Raw genomic sequence first — 17,658 nt, 5'->3', positions numbered from 1 at the left:
GGGCTCGGTGGCAGAGGAGGTCTCCGTCTCTGCTGTGGGAGTGTGTGTGTGTGTGTGTGTGTGTGTGTGTGTGTGTGTGTGTGTGTGTGTGTGTGTGTGTGTGTGTGTGTGTACATGTGTGTGCCTGCGTCTCGGCGTGTGCGGCTGTAAAATCTGTCACACACATCAGAGCTGCCATCGCTGTATGCGTTTGCTACTATTATTAACCACCATGTAAGCACACCAATATGTTCCAGCGAGCCCTCCCTGGCGCACTGCATATGGCACACAAACCCAAACACACGCTCTCACACACACACGGGCACTTGCCTTCCCGACAAATAAAAACATTTGACTTGCCAGATTTGAGAGTTGTCGCAGCCCCGCCCACATCAGGTATCTGTGTTTGAGTGACAGCCGAGGGGCTGCAGGGACTCTGATCTCATACAGGACCAATGGGAAGTGATGTGTTTGTATGTGTGTAATGTGTCACTGACAACAGATTTCTTCTGTATGTGTATATATATATATATATATATTTTTTTTTTTTTTTACATTCTAAGCACCACATATACATATCTGCCTCACATTTTCAATCTACTGTCTCTAGTCATTTAAAAGACTCAATGGCTGAGGCTTGTGGGACAGATCCTGTGGCTGCAATTGTTTAATAATCTGTTGATCGGTTTTTTTGGAGCAACATTTCCAAAACCTACAGATATTCAGTTTACAGTTTTTGAAACAGATTCTCACATTTGAAAAAGAAAGGAAGTCACGCAGCAAACCAGGGTCAGAACTGAGCATACGGTCACTGTGGAGGGACTCAAGCCTCCATATGTGGTGCGCCCAATAGCATCTGATTGATAGTCAAATAATTTCTGTTCAAATATTACTGAGATCAATATGATGACACTTTTCTGATGATGCAATGCTATTTAACCACTACATGTAATGTACTATTGAAAATCTATAAAAGCTGTGAAGGGAAACTGCTGATGATCAAACACAGCCCAAAACATAACCTGACTCAAGAACCATTGCTAACATGGCTAGAACTCTCTCAGTCTGGGAGTGGGTTAGTTCACCGAAACTACCAAAAAACTGCCCCCCCCAAAAAATTGGTGCAATCTAGCCATGCAAATAGCTTTGTGTTCTGGTCATGGCTTTTATTTCGGCCTCCATCCCAACAAAAGTGAGTCAGAAGAGAAGTAAATTTAGTAGAGAGTTGAAAAACTAAATTTTATGAGCAACGTGTTTTTTTTTTTTTTAAATCTCTGTTACTCTGGCTAATCCACAGACTTTACTGTCAAACACTTTTATTGGGTCTATGTCTCTGGCAGAAGGTGGTTGTATTTACAAAGAGACCACAGGGACTAATATCTCAAAACATTAAAATACCTCAGGTAAAACCAAAACGATCTGCATGACTATATATACAGCACCAAAAGAGGTAAAAGAGTGAATATGAAACTTTTTTGTAATTTGGATGAATCAACCCTTTTTACTGATCTCAAATTTAGTTCTGGTCCAACACCTTCTCTCTGTTAAAATCAAAGAAACAGGGAGCATGTTTATCTGATACGCAACTCATCTGTCAGTCTATTTTCTGTTTCCCTCATTAATGCTCCCTTTAAAATAAATAATCAATTTCAAACGATGGAACTGCCCATGAACTTCCAGTTTGTGACAGCGGCAAACATGGCGATGGTGGAGGATGTCGTAAAAATGTACCTCTTGTAGGGCTTGTACAGTTTTTAAAAAAGGTGGAACTTTTTGAGGAGAGGTTTGCAATGTTGCATAAGTATGAACAAAATGAACTGAGAGAAGGTGCCATCTGGATTCATATCTAGAGATATATATATATAAATAAATAAATAAATAACGTTGAGCATAAATGAGCCTTTACCGGTTCTCTTACACATCTGAAGCTCAGTTTCCGCTTCCCTCTCTCCATGCCTTGGCCAAATACCATGGGGATATCTAAACTGGAATGGCATAAAGGGGGTGTTCCACCACAATGTACAGTAAGGACCCCACCTCTACCACACACGCAGATGCATACACACACCCTGCTTGCCATTTTCTCAAGACAAAAGAAAAAGAGGCAGCTAATATATTTGCAGCTTTGTGGGGGGGTTGGGGGTGAGGGAGGAATCTGCTGCTAGGTTGGGCTTGGCAGACACTGGTGTATGTGTATGTGAGAGAGTTTGTGCGTGCTGTTTATCGTGAGTGGAGACAGGGGTATCACTCAGTGAGACAGAACGCTCTGGGTTCCCCCAGCGGACGATCCTGCTATCACGGCACCACAACACTACAACAGCACACAGCAGCAGCAGCAGCGTCAAGCTTTGCACCATGCCCCAGCAGAATAGCACGGTACAGCAGGGAGAAGCAGCTAACTTTGCAGCACGCGGAAAACACTCTTGCTTTTCTACTCTTAAAAAAACAGGCCTAAACTTCACTTTTATTCCTGCTGCACCCTGATTCTTTTAGAAGTAATTGTAGCAGGTTAAGCTATATGTGGTTGAGGCACACAGCAGGCACTGGGGGGATTTGACACGTGATAGATCATACTGTGTGGGCTCAGCTTGACTGTTTCGAACACACATACACATGCACCTCCCCTCTTGGCCACTCACCATCACTATAAAGGGGGGAAAACGCAGCTTTTAACATCATAGCATGGACAGAATGATGTTAACCAGTTTGAAAAAAAGATGTGTCCCTTATAGGCAGATTAAATACTGAACTCAGCACCAGCCCTGATGGTGTTTCATTTTGGGTGTGAACTTCATGAGCAAAATTCACTTTCCCATATGCCTGCAAATATAAAGGAAAGAGAGAGAGAGAGACAGAGGAGTGTTGTAGAGAAAATGTGGATGAAAGGAGGGAAGGAGTGTGGATGGAGTAAAAGGGCAATTTAATGCTGAGAGTAATAAAATACAAGGAGGAGAAAAAGATGGAGGCAGACTGAGAGACTGACAGGAGGGAATGTCATAAGGAAGGCAGAGACGGAGAAGACATTCAGTGGACGGACAGAACGGCAGAAGGAGGGAGGGATGAGGGGGGGGTAAGCAGCTCAGTTCATGCCCCTCTCCCCATGCAGTGAGGACTCCTCCCTGGGGGGACTCAGACTTTAAGCCCCTGCCCTGCTTTATATTCCCCTGGATACTGCAGCCAGATCAATCTAGCTAGCTACCCAGTGTAACTCAACCTAGTTCAGTGCAGCCGGGCCCCAAGAGCCCCTTATACAGGATGTAGTTTTAGGAGCAATGGAGGCTGGTGTCAGGCAAATTTGTAAATGCACCACTGGTATATATAATATTAGAAGCAGATTTTTGTAAAGAACTATTATCCGTGTTTTTGCATACATGTGTTAGGCCATTACTACAATTCACATGTACTTTACATTACTGTCGGCTGTCAGCTATATGTCTGAATGTCTTTTTCACTGTATAATCCATCACAGTGTACATTGTGTCCACTTCTATTTTTTTTTGTCAAAGTTAATTTATTATTTCCTGGTAATGCAGTTGTAAGTGCAGGCTGATTTGAACGGCCTGCACTGCATTACCACAGAAAATATCACAATTCTGAATAATGCGGACAAGATGTTCACTGCAATGAATGACCCGACTCGAGTTAAGTCTTTGTAAGTACATTTTTTTAATACCATATGGAAATGAATGGGATTCAATTAAAAGCTGGGGAAGGTAGTAAAACACATTCAAACATCTATAATGGTACAGTAAGCTACACATCTGAACGACAATTTATAGTCCCATCAGGGGACTCGGGTATCAAACCAGGAATTTGGTTGTTCGAAATGGAACAACCTCTTGACCATAATGTAAATAATCTAAAGCTAATGTCTGTAAACCCATAATCGTGACACAAAATATGGAATTCTTGGGATAAAATTGGTCACAATAATTAAATTACTATCAAGTAGATATTGGTTTAATGCTGCACACTTAATAACATGTAGGTCAAATATGAAACTGTAGTAAGATAAGTCACCTTGGCAGAAAAAAGTTAACGAGGATGACACCACATGGTCTAAAAAATTACCCGTCAAGCAACATAAAGAGTCCAGGGCACAATGCTTCTGCATCATAGACTCTATATAAAGATGGACAACATGGCCGCTCCCCATGAATGAGGCCAAAGCATCTGAATCGTCCTCTGGAGGCTGGCTACAGTATAGGTAACAAACCCTGCCTCCTCCATGTTAGTGGGTGGGACATGGATCAAACTAAAAAAGTACTTGTGTGAGTGCTTGTATCGATGGGACCTTGACACATTGGTTCCATCCACCCTGATGGCTACAGCGCAGACTGTTGCTCCACATGAGCAAGATGGCAGCGTTTGAGAGGAAGTGGAGACGTGTCTAACATCTGTATATAAAGTCCATGTTCTGCCCTTCTAAATCTTTAAACTACAGAGGAAGACCACAAGATATGCTTAAATGTCTCAAATAATTACTGGTGCATGGATCTTGAGATAAGATATTTGGTTTATTTTTACCTTACGTTGTGAACGCTACATGCCTTCCATGTTTTAAGGAATGCAGAAACACCTACTGGTTCCTGCACACAACTCTCTTGGTTACACTAAATCATTATTGCGATCCAACATAATGACGACACCATGGTGCAATTTCTTAAAGGTTCACTGGGTGGCTGACTACATAAATACTTTACATTATATACAAATTAATAATATCCCTTCTCAGGACTAGACATCTATATGACTTTTTCCTTCGATAGATGCCTGCTCTGGTGGATTCAAAGCTTTGCTTCAATACTTTGAGGTTTCAGTTCCTGTTCGAAATGTTTAGTAACTGCAAGAAAACTGGTTTGTGCAGAGCTTTCTCATCCATATGAGCCAAGCACAGTTTGAGGATACAGCGGTTTGCAGCAGGCAGGAACCCTGGGTATCCAGCCAGCGCTTCAACAGTATAATGACATAGTCAGCAGGGCTACTAACACATCAGCGCTGGAAACCACAGTGTCTCCACTCACCCTTTCTTCACCTCTTCCTCCCGCACGCTCTCGTGCCCTCTTCATCACCTCCTCTCTTCCTTCCCTCCTTCACTACATCCCCCCATTCTCCGTCCTCTTTCACCTCCCTCCTAAACCCCCTGTCGTCATCTTAGATTCCCCCCTTCCTGCAAACCCCACCTTTTCCTCACCCTTACCAACACCCCTCGTCCCCCCTTTAGCCCCCCTTTTTCCAATTAGTCTGTCTGTGTGCAGCTAGCCAGCCGATCTCTGCCCATCCTGCCGGTGCTGGTTCGCTCACCCAGCCCCTCTGGCGAACATGACAAAGAGAGATCCTCAGTATTCAAACAGACACACTGCTTTCAAATGCCGAATGGCAGGGTCGACCTGGGTGCAGCTTTAAGCAAAATATTCAAATTCTCAGCCTTTCTTTTTTAAGAATTTGCATGGATATGCATTCATTTGCAATGTGTAAAGGCACAAGGACAGCTGAGCCTTGGTTTTAGAGAGAGAGGAATAAAATAAATAATGCAGAATAAAAATGAATGATGGTATGAAACCTTGATTGGGTAGGCTCGTAGGCTCGTGGATTAAAACTGAGCTCAAAATTGATAAAAACTAAAAGTCAGACTCAAATGACACATAAATTATTTTTGGCACCATGGTAACTGTTGAACGGGAGACGATTATCAGTACTTTAACGAGAAAAAGGGAGTGAGTTAGTCCTGATCTAATATACTGTAATCAACAACTTCCCGGACAACTTCCTGTTTGTTCAGTAATCTCCAAACTGCACCAGACACCCAAAGGTTACAGGAAGTGATACTTCCATGAGAGGGACAGACACAGAACAGGAGACTGAAAGAAAAACAGAGGCAAACATATTAAGAATAAGAGAAAGAGTGAAGGAATGAATACAGAAAGACAGAGGATCAGAGGAGAGATGGAAGTGGTTGTCCGCTGGTGGAGTTTAAAATCCTCAGGTGTAGCGTCAATGTTGCACTGAGGTCAATGAAGAGGAACGATATATTTTGATTAACCTAGACCAAAACCAAAGGTGATGATAAACTAGCGGAATTTAAATGTTTAGTTCCGAAATAGATATTTTAAAATCAAAACACTGACATTGTGAAATGTAATATAAAGTTAGCATTGCAACCTATTACGCGATGAGCGGTTTCTGTTTCGCTGAGAGGAACAAATAGTACCATATATACATCTACATCCTCCTGTCATGGTATAGACCACAGCATATTAACCCATTGCTTTAAAAGTATCAAACAATCTATACCAGCAACTTCTGCTTCCAGTAATGTTTACCAGCTCCTAAACAATGCCATTATTTCCAGTCCTTGTGAAATAAATGCAGGCATGCTGGTCCCTGAAACGTGTTGCATGAGTCATATTGTAGTTAAAAACACACACATCACTGCACTTTGATGAGGCCAATTCACTTAAATGATAAAGCTACATTTTCTGCATATATTTCTTGAAAAGGGAGCCACTGCAGGGCAACTTATTCCTCGATTACAAGACATATCTGTCTCTACTGTAGGATAACACTTTGATAGGTGACACTAACCTCAAACCTTCCTGTCGAGAGGGGAATCAGTGACCTCATTTCTTATTCTTCAATTTATATCAATGTGATTCTTGCATACATCAGTGGTCGAATGGAACAATATATTGAAAAAAGGTGAGCATCTATTTATTTCAAAGGCCTTAATGAGCAACATGCAATAGTGAGACAAGTCTTTTTATTTCCAGAGGAGAAGCAAATGTTATTTGTTAAACTGTGCACTTATATACGCACACAGCTACATTTTATGGGCAGCTTGACAAATGAACAGGAGTGAAAACGTCATCTGAGACACACCATCTGATTCAAATGCAGGTAGAGTGAAACAGATGCAGAGTAAGAGAGAGAACAAGACAAAGGAAAAGACAGAAAATGAGTGAGAGAGACAAAGACAGTGACAGACGGTAGACAGAAAAGAAGTCAGATTTAAAGATGGGATATTAAAAAAAAAAAACGACAGAATAGTGAGGAGAGAAGCAGAAGAACAATGGGCAGAGGCACAGCCTCCTCTGGCCGCTTCAGACCCCAGACCCTGCAGAGATTCCTTTCATTAGGCTTTAATAGTATGCTGCCGGCTTGCCATTCTGACCTGCGCTCTGTGCCGGTAATAAGAACGGCCTTCAGAGCTGGACCAAAGCAACAGAGCTGCTTGAGAGTGGGAAGACGGAGAGGGGGGTGATAGGGAGAGGTGGAGGGGCATAGGAGCCGATGAGGTGCACTTTTAAATTGACACGGGGGCGTTACATTTTCACATTCTTGCTCACTGTGCCCGGGCTGATAGGAGAGGGAGATAGGGAAATAGGGAGTTTTGTCTTTCTGGATGTTTTTTAATCCCCAACGCAAGTTTCGGGTTACGGTGACCCTTCTGATGCGGAGCTCCTCTGGTGACGGAGGTTATTTTGGTTGACAACAGTCTGAGCTGTTCTTCAGGAGGTGCTGAAGGTGGCAGACTAATATTCGGGCCTCTTCAAGCTCATGACAACACCTGACAGGCATACGTGTTCTTATATTCATTTGTGCATGTGCCACCTCTATAGCGAGAAGAAACCTTGCTGAAAATACTTGTCATTTTCAAATCTGTACTTTTGGACCCTTGAGGACAAAACCAAGGACAAAATAAAGACTGCGTTGGGCCTCCTGTGAACCACTCAACAGCACAAGTTTCCATTTTAAGACCTTATATCCACCTCCTCAATGGAAACATCACCGGGAAATCAACTTCCACAAGTTTCCGTCCTTTTCTGGCTTTAATGCACATGTAGGATGAATTCAAAAATTTGTGTTAACCCCCAATGTCCAGTGCCAAACTCGTTCTCCATCTATCAGCTGTTGGAGTCACCTCCAATAAAACATTCCAGTGGGGTAGTACACATGTCATCCATTGTATAGCACTCATTTATTTTCTGCTTTCTCCACAATGGGTGTATTTATGTTAGTGGGTGAGGGGGCATATTGCGTGGAGAATAAGTATGTGGCGTCAACAATAACAGTGTGCATTATTCCAGTGCTAATACCCTGTCCTGCTGATGTCCTTTCTACATATCACAGATGGGCTCAGACAGGGGAGAGCGGCAGTATTATGCCTCTGCCGAGATCTTCCACTGAATATATTACCATGTGATAGGGGGAGATGTCTCACTCGCTAACACACACACACACACACACACACACACACACACACACACACACACACACACACACACACACACACACACACACACACACACACACACACACACACACACACACACACACACACACACACACTTGTAGTGTTGGGCCAAGAGAGCTGCATATGCCCCAAACATACAAGCATGGGCTTCATTAATGAAGTGCCAGGAGAAGAGGGAGAGGGGGTGAGAGAGAGCAAGAGAGGGGGTGAGTGAGAGAGTGCAAGAGAGAGAATGCACGAGCGTGTGCGCGTGTGCGAAGCAGCCGGGGGGGATTTCCTTCTTTAAGCTTTCAGCTCCCACTGGGCTTAGCTCGACTGTATGAACCCTGATGTGGGCCTGCCTCTAACACATGGCATCACACACACACACACACACACACACACACACGCACTCACTCGCAACCACACACACACACGCACAAAGAATGTATACATTGACGCTCAGCGGGGGAGCAGCAGGGCAACACTGGCTCCTAAACATTTGGCTGTGGACGTCTCATTGACAGATGTACATGGAATCTTGCAGAGAGGGTCAGGTCATCGCTGCACGCTCCTCTTCCTCCTTTCCTCTTCCCCTCCCTCTCTCTCTCTCTCCATCCTTCTCTCCTTTTACACAACACCCTATTTGTTCTGCCATTGCTTCCATCTCTGTCGCTGGCTGGTGGCTGCTGGTCGTGCCATGCATGGGGTAGCGAACGCCAATTAAGCCACATCGTAGTAGGTGTGATAGCTCTGTTGGCAGAGGGAGTGTGTGGTTTCGGGTAAGTCTGGCATCTGATACTGTAAATATGAGCTGCCTGGCTGACAGGGACAACCTGTTTCCAAGTGGAGATGCACTCTTTCTTCCTCTGTGACGGCAGCCATGATACTGACAGAGTTTGGCATCATTCTCAAATAAAATATACATACATTTGGGAGCATATGTGCTGCAGCTTTAAACAAGTCCAGTCAGCATATGTTCATTGCAAAACACAGCTCTGACAAATGGATGTTGAATTCAATATTTCATTACCAAACAGAAAAAGGTGGAACAATGTTTTACCACATGTCCCTGTTCCCTCTTCTAAATCTCTGTTCCCTTACTGAGGCAAAATGTTCAAAAATGTTTTCACAGGCCACAACAGCAGCTATTTTCTTTTTTTTGAATCTCTGATAATCAAAGAGTGCTTTGAATGAAAGCTGTGTATGTTTATGTTGAACTTGAATGTTTTTCTCTTGCAGGGTTGTCTTCATCTATTGTTTTTTGTGGTCATCCCAACCGCTCTGTGCCAGCACCAGCGCTCCAATTCGGAAATGTTAGAAACTGTAATCTTTTGAATGACCGCCAGTTAGCCATCTTATGCCAAGTTCAGACTACACAACTTTCAAAGTCATGGGATCACTGTGCAGCTCAACATGGCTCGCTGTCTTGTGATTGGGAGTCTTGCAGTCATTTACTGACTGGGGACAGGGGGTCACACACTGCACACTTTCACCAGGAGACGCTCTGAATTAGTAAGTCTGCTCCGCACTGATTGGCCACATTTGTCATCTGATTGGAGGAGGCAACATGTCAGTAAGCCTCTGGAATCGTGTCTTAGAAGAGCTCACACATTGTTGATTGGTGACTGCCAATCAAATGCTGAGGATGCTAAGGCTTTTCCCATAAATCTCTCTTAAAAATGGTTAACAACGTCGCCTCACAGCAAGAGTTCCCATTTTGGATTCCTGATTCAGCCAGGATCTTTGTTCTCCATGTGTCTGCATGAGTATTATCCAGGTAGTCTGGCTTCCTCCCAAAGGTTAGACCCTAAACCATCTTAATGTGTGAATGTGAGTGTGGTTGTCTTCATATGTTGGCCATGTAATACTCTGACGACCGGTCCAGGGTGTATCCCACTTCTCGCCCAATATCAGCTGGCATTGGCTCCAGCTCCCCTCATGACCCTTTAAAAGATAAGCTATATATAATATCCGATAAGGATGGATGGACGGATTAAATTGCACATATCCGATGTTTCATTGCCCGGGTAGGAACTAGCTTAGCTCATATTTATACCAAAGAGCAGTTGGCTTATCCGATGAGGTACTTGTGGGATGGGTGCATCTATAGCTGAATCCATGACTGTCCACCAGCAGCTTGAGAAAGACAAGCAGCCAACAGTTCTTTACACTGCTGCCAAAACACACCACTGCCTTCTTTTCACCAGTCACTGGGCGATACTGGAGAGATGTGAGCAACGGGGCGTAAAAACACTTCCCCTGCTCTCCTCCTCTCTCTCCACCACCCTTCTTCTCCCAGGAAGAGAGCCCAGAGGTCAGCGCAATCAGGACCCATGAGCAACAAAGGGCCCTAGTTAGGCGTCCAGCTCAGTGCCCGAGAGAAAGGCCAGCTTAGTGGGGCGAGACTGTCCATTAGGCAAGACCCCTGGAACACCCCAGGGATCTGAGGTGAAAGGGGTTAGAAAGAAGAATAAAAACACGATCAACCCAGACACATACACACACATATTCTCAAAGACATACACAGATCATATGAGGCCTTGTTTGACACTGCTGTCAGGGTGCAGTGAAGGGGAAAGACGAGAACCCGTGTCACACTGAGACATCACACACAAAATACACAAATACACACATAGGCGCACACATTCAGGCCTACACTTCTCCACACACGTAAACAAAAAAGGCATGAATTTCCATCTTTCTCATCTCTCAGTTCCCTACACCTTGCTGTTACAGCTTCATATAACTGGCTGCAGCAGCAGCCAAAGAGCTGACAAAATACTCACACAGCTCACCATACAGCATCACGACTTTTCTGTCTCCTATCTGTTTGGAAGATGGGTGGGGAAGACGGCTTTGTCTTTGTGAAGCCTGTAGTCTGACAGATTTGCCTTCCTCTGTCAACTGCACTCAGCCTACATAAACTTAACAATGTGCTGCATTAGTATGTCATTGAGTATATCACCTACTATTTTACTAATTCCCCGCATTTCACACATAAATGTGTCATTTTGTCAAAAGCGGCAGAAGTGACTCGAATAAGGACAATGAGTTAATTTTTGTAATCCTTCATCGCTGGGTTTGTAGACCTTGAGGCCGTGAAATTTACACTTCCCGTAAAGAAGGTGTTCATTTTTGGATTTCTGAAAAACACAACATCGAAACCCTCAAACTTTCACACTTCTGAGTCTCATCACTGCCAAACTTACCCACTCACTTTTTGCGGTCCTCCATTTTTTTTCACAATTTCTTTCCTGTTTTGTAATTCAACACATCTCTCACCTTCCCTTCATCTTCCTACATACCTAGCCCATCGATATCATGACTTTTTCACCTCCTTTCACCTTAACTGTCACACTTTATGTCATACATCTCTTTTTAAACCTCACCACTTCCCATTCCTCGTTTGCTTCCCCTTGCGTCTGCCTCTTCTCCTAAACAACATGTCTATACCACTCCCTATAAGGTCTCAATACGGCCACATGTCATTGTCTTCAAGTTCGCATCTCTGGCCCCTTGCTACTGACTTGTCCACCAACACTCTTACCCACTTTTTACTTCTCTCCCCAAGGTCAACACTTAGCTCCCTCAGGGCTGAAATCCACCAATCATGTCCCCCAGCTCCATCCCTCAGACCACGGGGCCCCTCAGCCGCCCACCTGACCTCTCCTCCAAAGAGTCCCCTCAATACATCCCCTACCCAGGGCCAGTCTACAGAGCTGTGGCCACCAATCACAACATGTCAGGCAGCCTGTCCTGATGGAGCATGGCGTCAGAGCCACACGAGGCTTCACAAAGGTTGAAGCCTCCAGAGACTGTCTGCTTCTCTTTTTCTTTGTCCCTACCTCACTTTCTGTCCCACCGATGACACAGTGAGGTTTTGAGTAGACGTGAACAGGGATTTTTTGGACAGTTTCAAAGTTGAATAAAAAAATGCATGGTAGTCAATGTACAGAGTCACAAAACTGAGAAAACTGCTCAAAAACAATAAAAGCGAACAGTACATTACTACATTTCTTTCACAACATGAGTCCTGGAATGCATCTAATATGACAAATTGATTATACATAGCAATGCATGTGTATCAAAGCAAAGATATTTCCTTTTAGGATCAAATCATAGCTACTGTAGCCTTGGCATAAATGAAAAACAGCTACATGTTATATGGTCAATTCAATGCAGCAGGAATATCAAAAGGTTCCTGCTATTTCCTGCAACATTGGCTTGTGAGGGGAAATTGTAAATGAGGCTTTTGGAAACAAGAAGGTTGATAAACATGCAGGGAGTAAGTGATAGAAAGGGTATTGAGGAGATGGAGGGTAGGTTAAAAATAGAAAAATTGGCATGAAAGTGGAGAAAGAAATAAACAAGAGGAGAGTGAAAAATAGGGGAAAGATTAGGAGCTATAAGAGGTTTCAACAGAATGAACCATAACAAGGAAGCAAAACAACATTATCTCTTTTTGTATGCATGTGAGTGCATGTACGATATACAACTGTACAGAGGGAGGAAAGCTGCTTCTAAACTGTAAGAAAGGAATGTGCAAGAAATGGTGCATTATCAGGCTGGAAGTGGTGATTAGAAGATGGTAAATTGATGATTGATTGGTATTAAGGCCCAAGAAAACATCCCACACACTGCTGCAGCCACCCAGGACCATTGACAAATGGCTGGTTGGGTCCATGGATTCATGCTGTTGATGCCAAATTCTAACACTATCATTTGCAGCCTCAGCAGAAACCCTGATTCATCAGACGAGGTCCTGAACTGACCAATTTTGGTGGGTGGCTGTCTACTGTAGCCTCAGGTTTCTGCTCTTGGCTGACAGGGGTAGAAGTCTTCTCATGTTGTCCCGCATCTACCCCCAGGATGTGTGATGTTGGGCAATCTGAGATGCTTTTCTGCTAACCGCAGTTGTAAAGAGTGGTTTATTCTGCAGAGCTGCCTGTCATTCAATGTTTTTCCCCCCACACAATTCTGAGTAAACTAATGCAAGCCAATGATGTAAATTCTCATTCTGAAGGTTGAACATTAACTGAAGCTCTTTCTGCACGGTTTTATGTATTTCACTACAGCCACATGATTGATTGCTTAGAAATGCATGAATAAGCAGAAAAATACACAAGAACTCTCTATGACTGACATTAAATGTCAATTGTTTTCCAAAAAGCTAAAATATATGGACAATAACATAATGTGTGGCCACTTTAAACCAGTGTTGATCCACACTGTCTCTAGCACGAATCCCTGGATTAAAAACAAAAATGATCTTTTTCCAGATATCACATCTCAGGGAGATATCAGCACATATCACTTAGTAATTGAGATGACTCTTGTTAGTGCCTATGTGTATGACACCCGTTAGCTCACCTGGTAGGGCTGGTGCCCCATATACAGAGGGTTGGTTCCAAATGGCCCTTTTACATTGAATGTGAACTTCATCTTTTGAAGCGGAGACCCATCACCTTTATAACATATCACTGTCCACAGCTCACAAATGGTCGTTGATGATTTAGCTAAATGGCAGAACTCCATAATTCCAAAGTGTGCTAACAAGTGTGATGATGAAATGTCCTGACAAAGACCAAAACTAATTAAATAGAACAGAAAGACAATACATGAACTTAAATGACAACAAAAACATTAAATAAACAAATAAATAATGTATTGTTGGAGGCTCTAAGCATTAAAATAAGTTTCTGTAATACTCTTGGACGAAGAGGTGCGGCAAATTTTAAGAAAGAGTGAAGTAACTTCACATTTTTAAATGTTGCAGAGTTTCTCACAGTCTCTTAGTTTTCAAATGGTCTTCTGTCCGTTTGTGGAACTTGCTGAGTGTTTATCATATTATCTTCTGTTCTCTACAGAGAAGTGGGCCTTATATGCAACACACTGTGGTTAGCTAGGATTAACTGGCAGAATCATTTTCTGTGTATGTGTGTGTGTGTGTGTGTGTGCGTGTATGTGTGTGTGTGTGTGTGCGTGCGTGCGTTCTGCCTACTGTGTTTTTCCACAACTTTGGGATGAGATCTGAGAGGAAACGGACAGATTTCCATCTGTCTGCTCCATTTGCAAAAAATGAAAAAAAAAACCTTCTTGTGATTCAAATATATGCTTTAGCCACCTCTCTCTCCATCTCTTCCCCTCCCTCTCCTCCATCTCTCCCTCTCTTTCCAAGTGGCATCTGCAGATGACCAGGGCATCAAGAGTCTCTGGGGCTGAGGGAGGAATAGGGGGAGCAGGAGGGGAAAAAGAGAGAAAAAGAGAGGAGGGGGAGAGAGAGAGAGAGAGAGAGAGAGAGAGAGAAAAAGAGGGAGCAAGCGCCTCTCACTTCATATTTCCCCAGCACCACCCCGGCGTGCCAGCCAGCCTGCAGTCTGTTCTCCTTTGAGCTTTCTATTCTACCACAGAACAGAAAAAAATCAATTCATATTTCCATAATCCACACTCCTGTCTGTCTTCATGTCTTCGCCTCTCCCCCCTCCTTCCATCCCTCTCTTTCTCTCGCTTTTCTGTCTCCTTCTCTCTCCCCTTCTCCCCTGGGGTAGACTAACCCCTCCACCCCGATCCTACGGCCTACAAATGTCACTACGCAGAGCAACAATAACGGCCTAAACAAAAGGAGGCCTTGCTCTGAGCTCTGAGCCCCTCGACGGAGACTGTTGGCTGCTGCTGCCATATGCTGGCCAGCTCGGGCCGCGGAGAGAGACAGGCGACTGTGGCTACAGAGGACTCCAGCCTACAGCCCCACAAAAGAGGAAAGGAGCCCTAATCCTGGTAATGAGGCCCGTGAATACAGCCTTTATGTATACGGGGGAAAGGGCCAATCCCTCTGTACACAGCACGCTAACTAGCCATCTTAAGGGCCATCTTATCCACACAAACGATCTGGTTGACAACAGAATGAAAGAAAAGTGAGGTGGTGGGGGGGCTAAAAAAGAAGACATGCTGTAAGAGAAGGATGAGACAGGATCATGTCAACACATACACTATGTTTACACTATTTTTTTCCCCCCCACTTCATCTCTCTTGGTTTCAGTTGCTCTTTTTACTCGTCTTCCTTCACTAGCATTTCCTGTGCCTACCTCTGTAAGTCTGTAATTTCTTGCTCACACTCTCGTTCCCTCACTCCCTCTACCACTTACTCTGATAGCATGCTCTGGTTCTTGTGGGGCAGGCAGACATTGCCTGAAGCATCTTTTTACAAGCCCGTTTATTCCTCAAAGTGGATCAGAGAGGCAGGAGAGCTGTTTAAACTCACTGGCTTGGCTGCTGTGTTAAGAAATAGTTAGCCTACGCACATATTGTTGTCTTTCCCTCGGTTTTTTTTTTCTTCTTTTTACTCGTGCATTTCTTCCCCTCTCTCCCTCGTGGGCTGTTGCAGTCATCTGTCCAGTAATTTTGCTCCAGGTCCCGTTTTGTCCTGTGGCTGCTCCTGGCACAGACACAATTCGCTCCACGTCTTGTGTGTTTAGTTTTTTTGTCAAATCTAAGTGTCAGTGCAAAAATCACACGCACATTCACTGCCTGGGAAGTCACGGCAACAGAGATCAGGAGTCATGGAGTCACCACACGCTGGAGCAACAACAGGAGAATGATTCAGTCAAATCTATTTAGAGTACATAGTGACAAGCACGACGTAGAAATTAATACAGATTGGCGCTGTGATTGTTTTTATCAAGTTGGATCTCGACTGTTGTGCTTTGAAGGTGAAGCCAGAGATTAAAACAAAGGCACCCTGCGGAGACTCTGTATTTTTCTAAGAGCAAAGATCAGGTCTTTTAGATAAAAGGCATATCAAATCCAATTTAAAAAGTGTATTGTCCCCCAAAGACTGCAGATAAGACTTACGACTGGCTAATGATTCAGCTTTATGACAGCAGTGGTTTTGACTAATTCTATTAGTGCTAACACAAGTTAGCTACAGTGACTTCTGACAGGGCAATAAACACAAGCAATCAAACAATTAACTGTTCTGCCAAAAAGGAAAGGCCAATCCAGTTTTTTTTTTTTTATCCTAATATAATTCTGTAATTCTGATAACTTTAACTCAGCTAATACCAATGTAATACCAGTGCAGTTTTTTTTTTAACCATATTTAAAATCAATTTACTCAGGGCTGGGCGATATGCCGAAATAATTGTGTTAAGAAAAAGTATTTCATATATGTCGATTTTGTTAATTATCACTATAAATGTCACATTATCAATTGATTTAAATTTTAAGACTTTTCCTGCACTTGATTAAAAGTTGTGGTTTTAAACTAAAAAAGTAAAACATTTAACATTTTTATCTTTAATGTGACAATTATTTACATTGTTTCATTGTCAAGTGTTATCTTTACCTCATCACCTGGAAGTGGAAGTGGGACACAAGGCTATGGATTGCATTGGCAGCCCTCCGTGACTGAACGAGTGTCATCCGTTGCACCTTTGACCTCTACTGTATTTACCCACGGTTAGCATTTGGGAGAGACTTAATTTCTATTTCACCTCAAAATTAAGTAGATTAGATAATCTGACGTGTTGTAAACTGTTTGCTTGTTTACAACCTGTAATAAACAATCTGACTGCTCTTCTTACTTGCACATTCCAATTTAAGTGCAGCAATATTTCCATGTTCCCAGGAAAGTGGCTTTAGCTATTTCTTTTGTGAGTACAGTGTTATTATAATAGATAGCAGTTGAAGCTGTAAAATACTGGAATTATCCTTTAAACAATGTCCTCATCAATACAGATTACTTGGTGATACAATATATGCATGTATAGAAAACCCAGCAGTATTTAGTTTTGCGGGAACAGAGTGCTGCAAAACATGCTGCAAAACTGCTGCTTTCAGATTGAAAATGAATCCGATAAACCTATAAATGTGAAACAAAAGGAAGCAGGCAGAGTAGGACAATGAGAGAAAAAGCAAGAGATACAAAAAGAGAGAGACAGAAAGAGAGAGAAAAGGGGAAAACAGAGGTGTGCATTCCTGTCACGGTTGCATGATAATTACTGATTCGTCGGTTATTGAAGACCTGCTCACTGCTTTTCATTACCAGCAACAGACGTACAATGAGACAGAGAGAGAGAGGAGGAGGAGGAGGAGGAGGAGGAGGAGGAGGAGGAGAGAGGGAGCCAGAGAGCGAGAGATGGAGAGGAAGCAGAGATAGGAATGAGGAGGAGAGTGGTGGTGGTGGTAGTGGTGGTGTTAGGTGTTGGGGGAGGTTACCACAGGATGGCAGGGTGAGTAAGGGCATAAGGAAAGGGAAGGGAGATGGGAGAGGAGGAGAAGGTGGAGGTTGTCTGTAACAGGGAACGAGAGAGAGAGAGAGAGAGAGAGAGAGAGAGAGAGAGAGAGAGAGAGAGAGAGAGAGAGAGAGAGAAGTATGAAAAAGCAGAGTGTGTTCCAACCTGGTCTGTGTGGTCCTGGGGGAAGCTCCACAGCACGGTTGGATC

The 17,658-nt window shown here is 43.4% G+C and overlaps 1 protein-coding gene across 4 annotated transcripts in view; it reads right to left on the bottom strand.

Annotated features, from left to right (window-relative positions):
- dennd1b (DENN/MADD domain containing 1B) overlaps positions 1 to 17,658 on the bottom strand; it is a 103,536-nt gene that overhangs the window by 64,336 nt on the left and 21,542 nt on the right. For all 4 annotated transcript variants that reach the window (XM_047342782.1, XM_035177454.2, XM_035177456.2 and 1 more), the window contains exon 3: positions 17,614 to 17,657. In XM_047342782.1, the coding sequence (XP_047198738.1) occupies positions 17,614 to 17,657 (44 nt within the window). The remainder of the gene's footprint in view (positions 1 to 17,613; position 17,658) is intronic.

The sequence above is a fragment of the Hippoglossus stenolepis genome, chromosome 14 (assembly GCF_022539355.2).
Source record: "Hippoglossus stenolepis isolate QCI-W04-F060 chromosome 14, HSTE1.2, whole genome shotgun sequence".
Taxonomy (NCBI): domain Eukaryota; kingdom Metazoa; phylum Chordata; class Actinopteri; order Pleuronectiformes; family Pleuronectidae; genus Hippoglossus; species Hippoglossus stenolepis.
The sequence above is the reverse complement of the archived record's forward strand: the minus strand, read 5'-3'. Positions and strand labels throughout refer to the sequence as shown.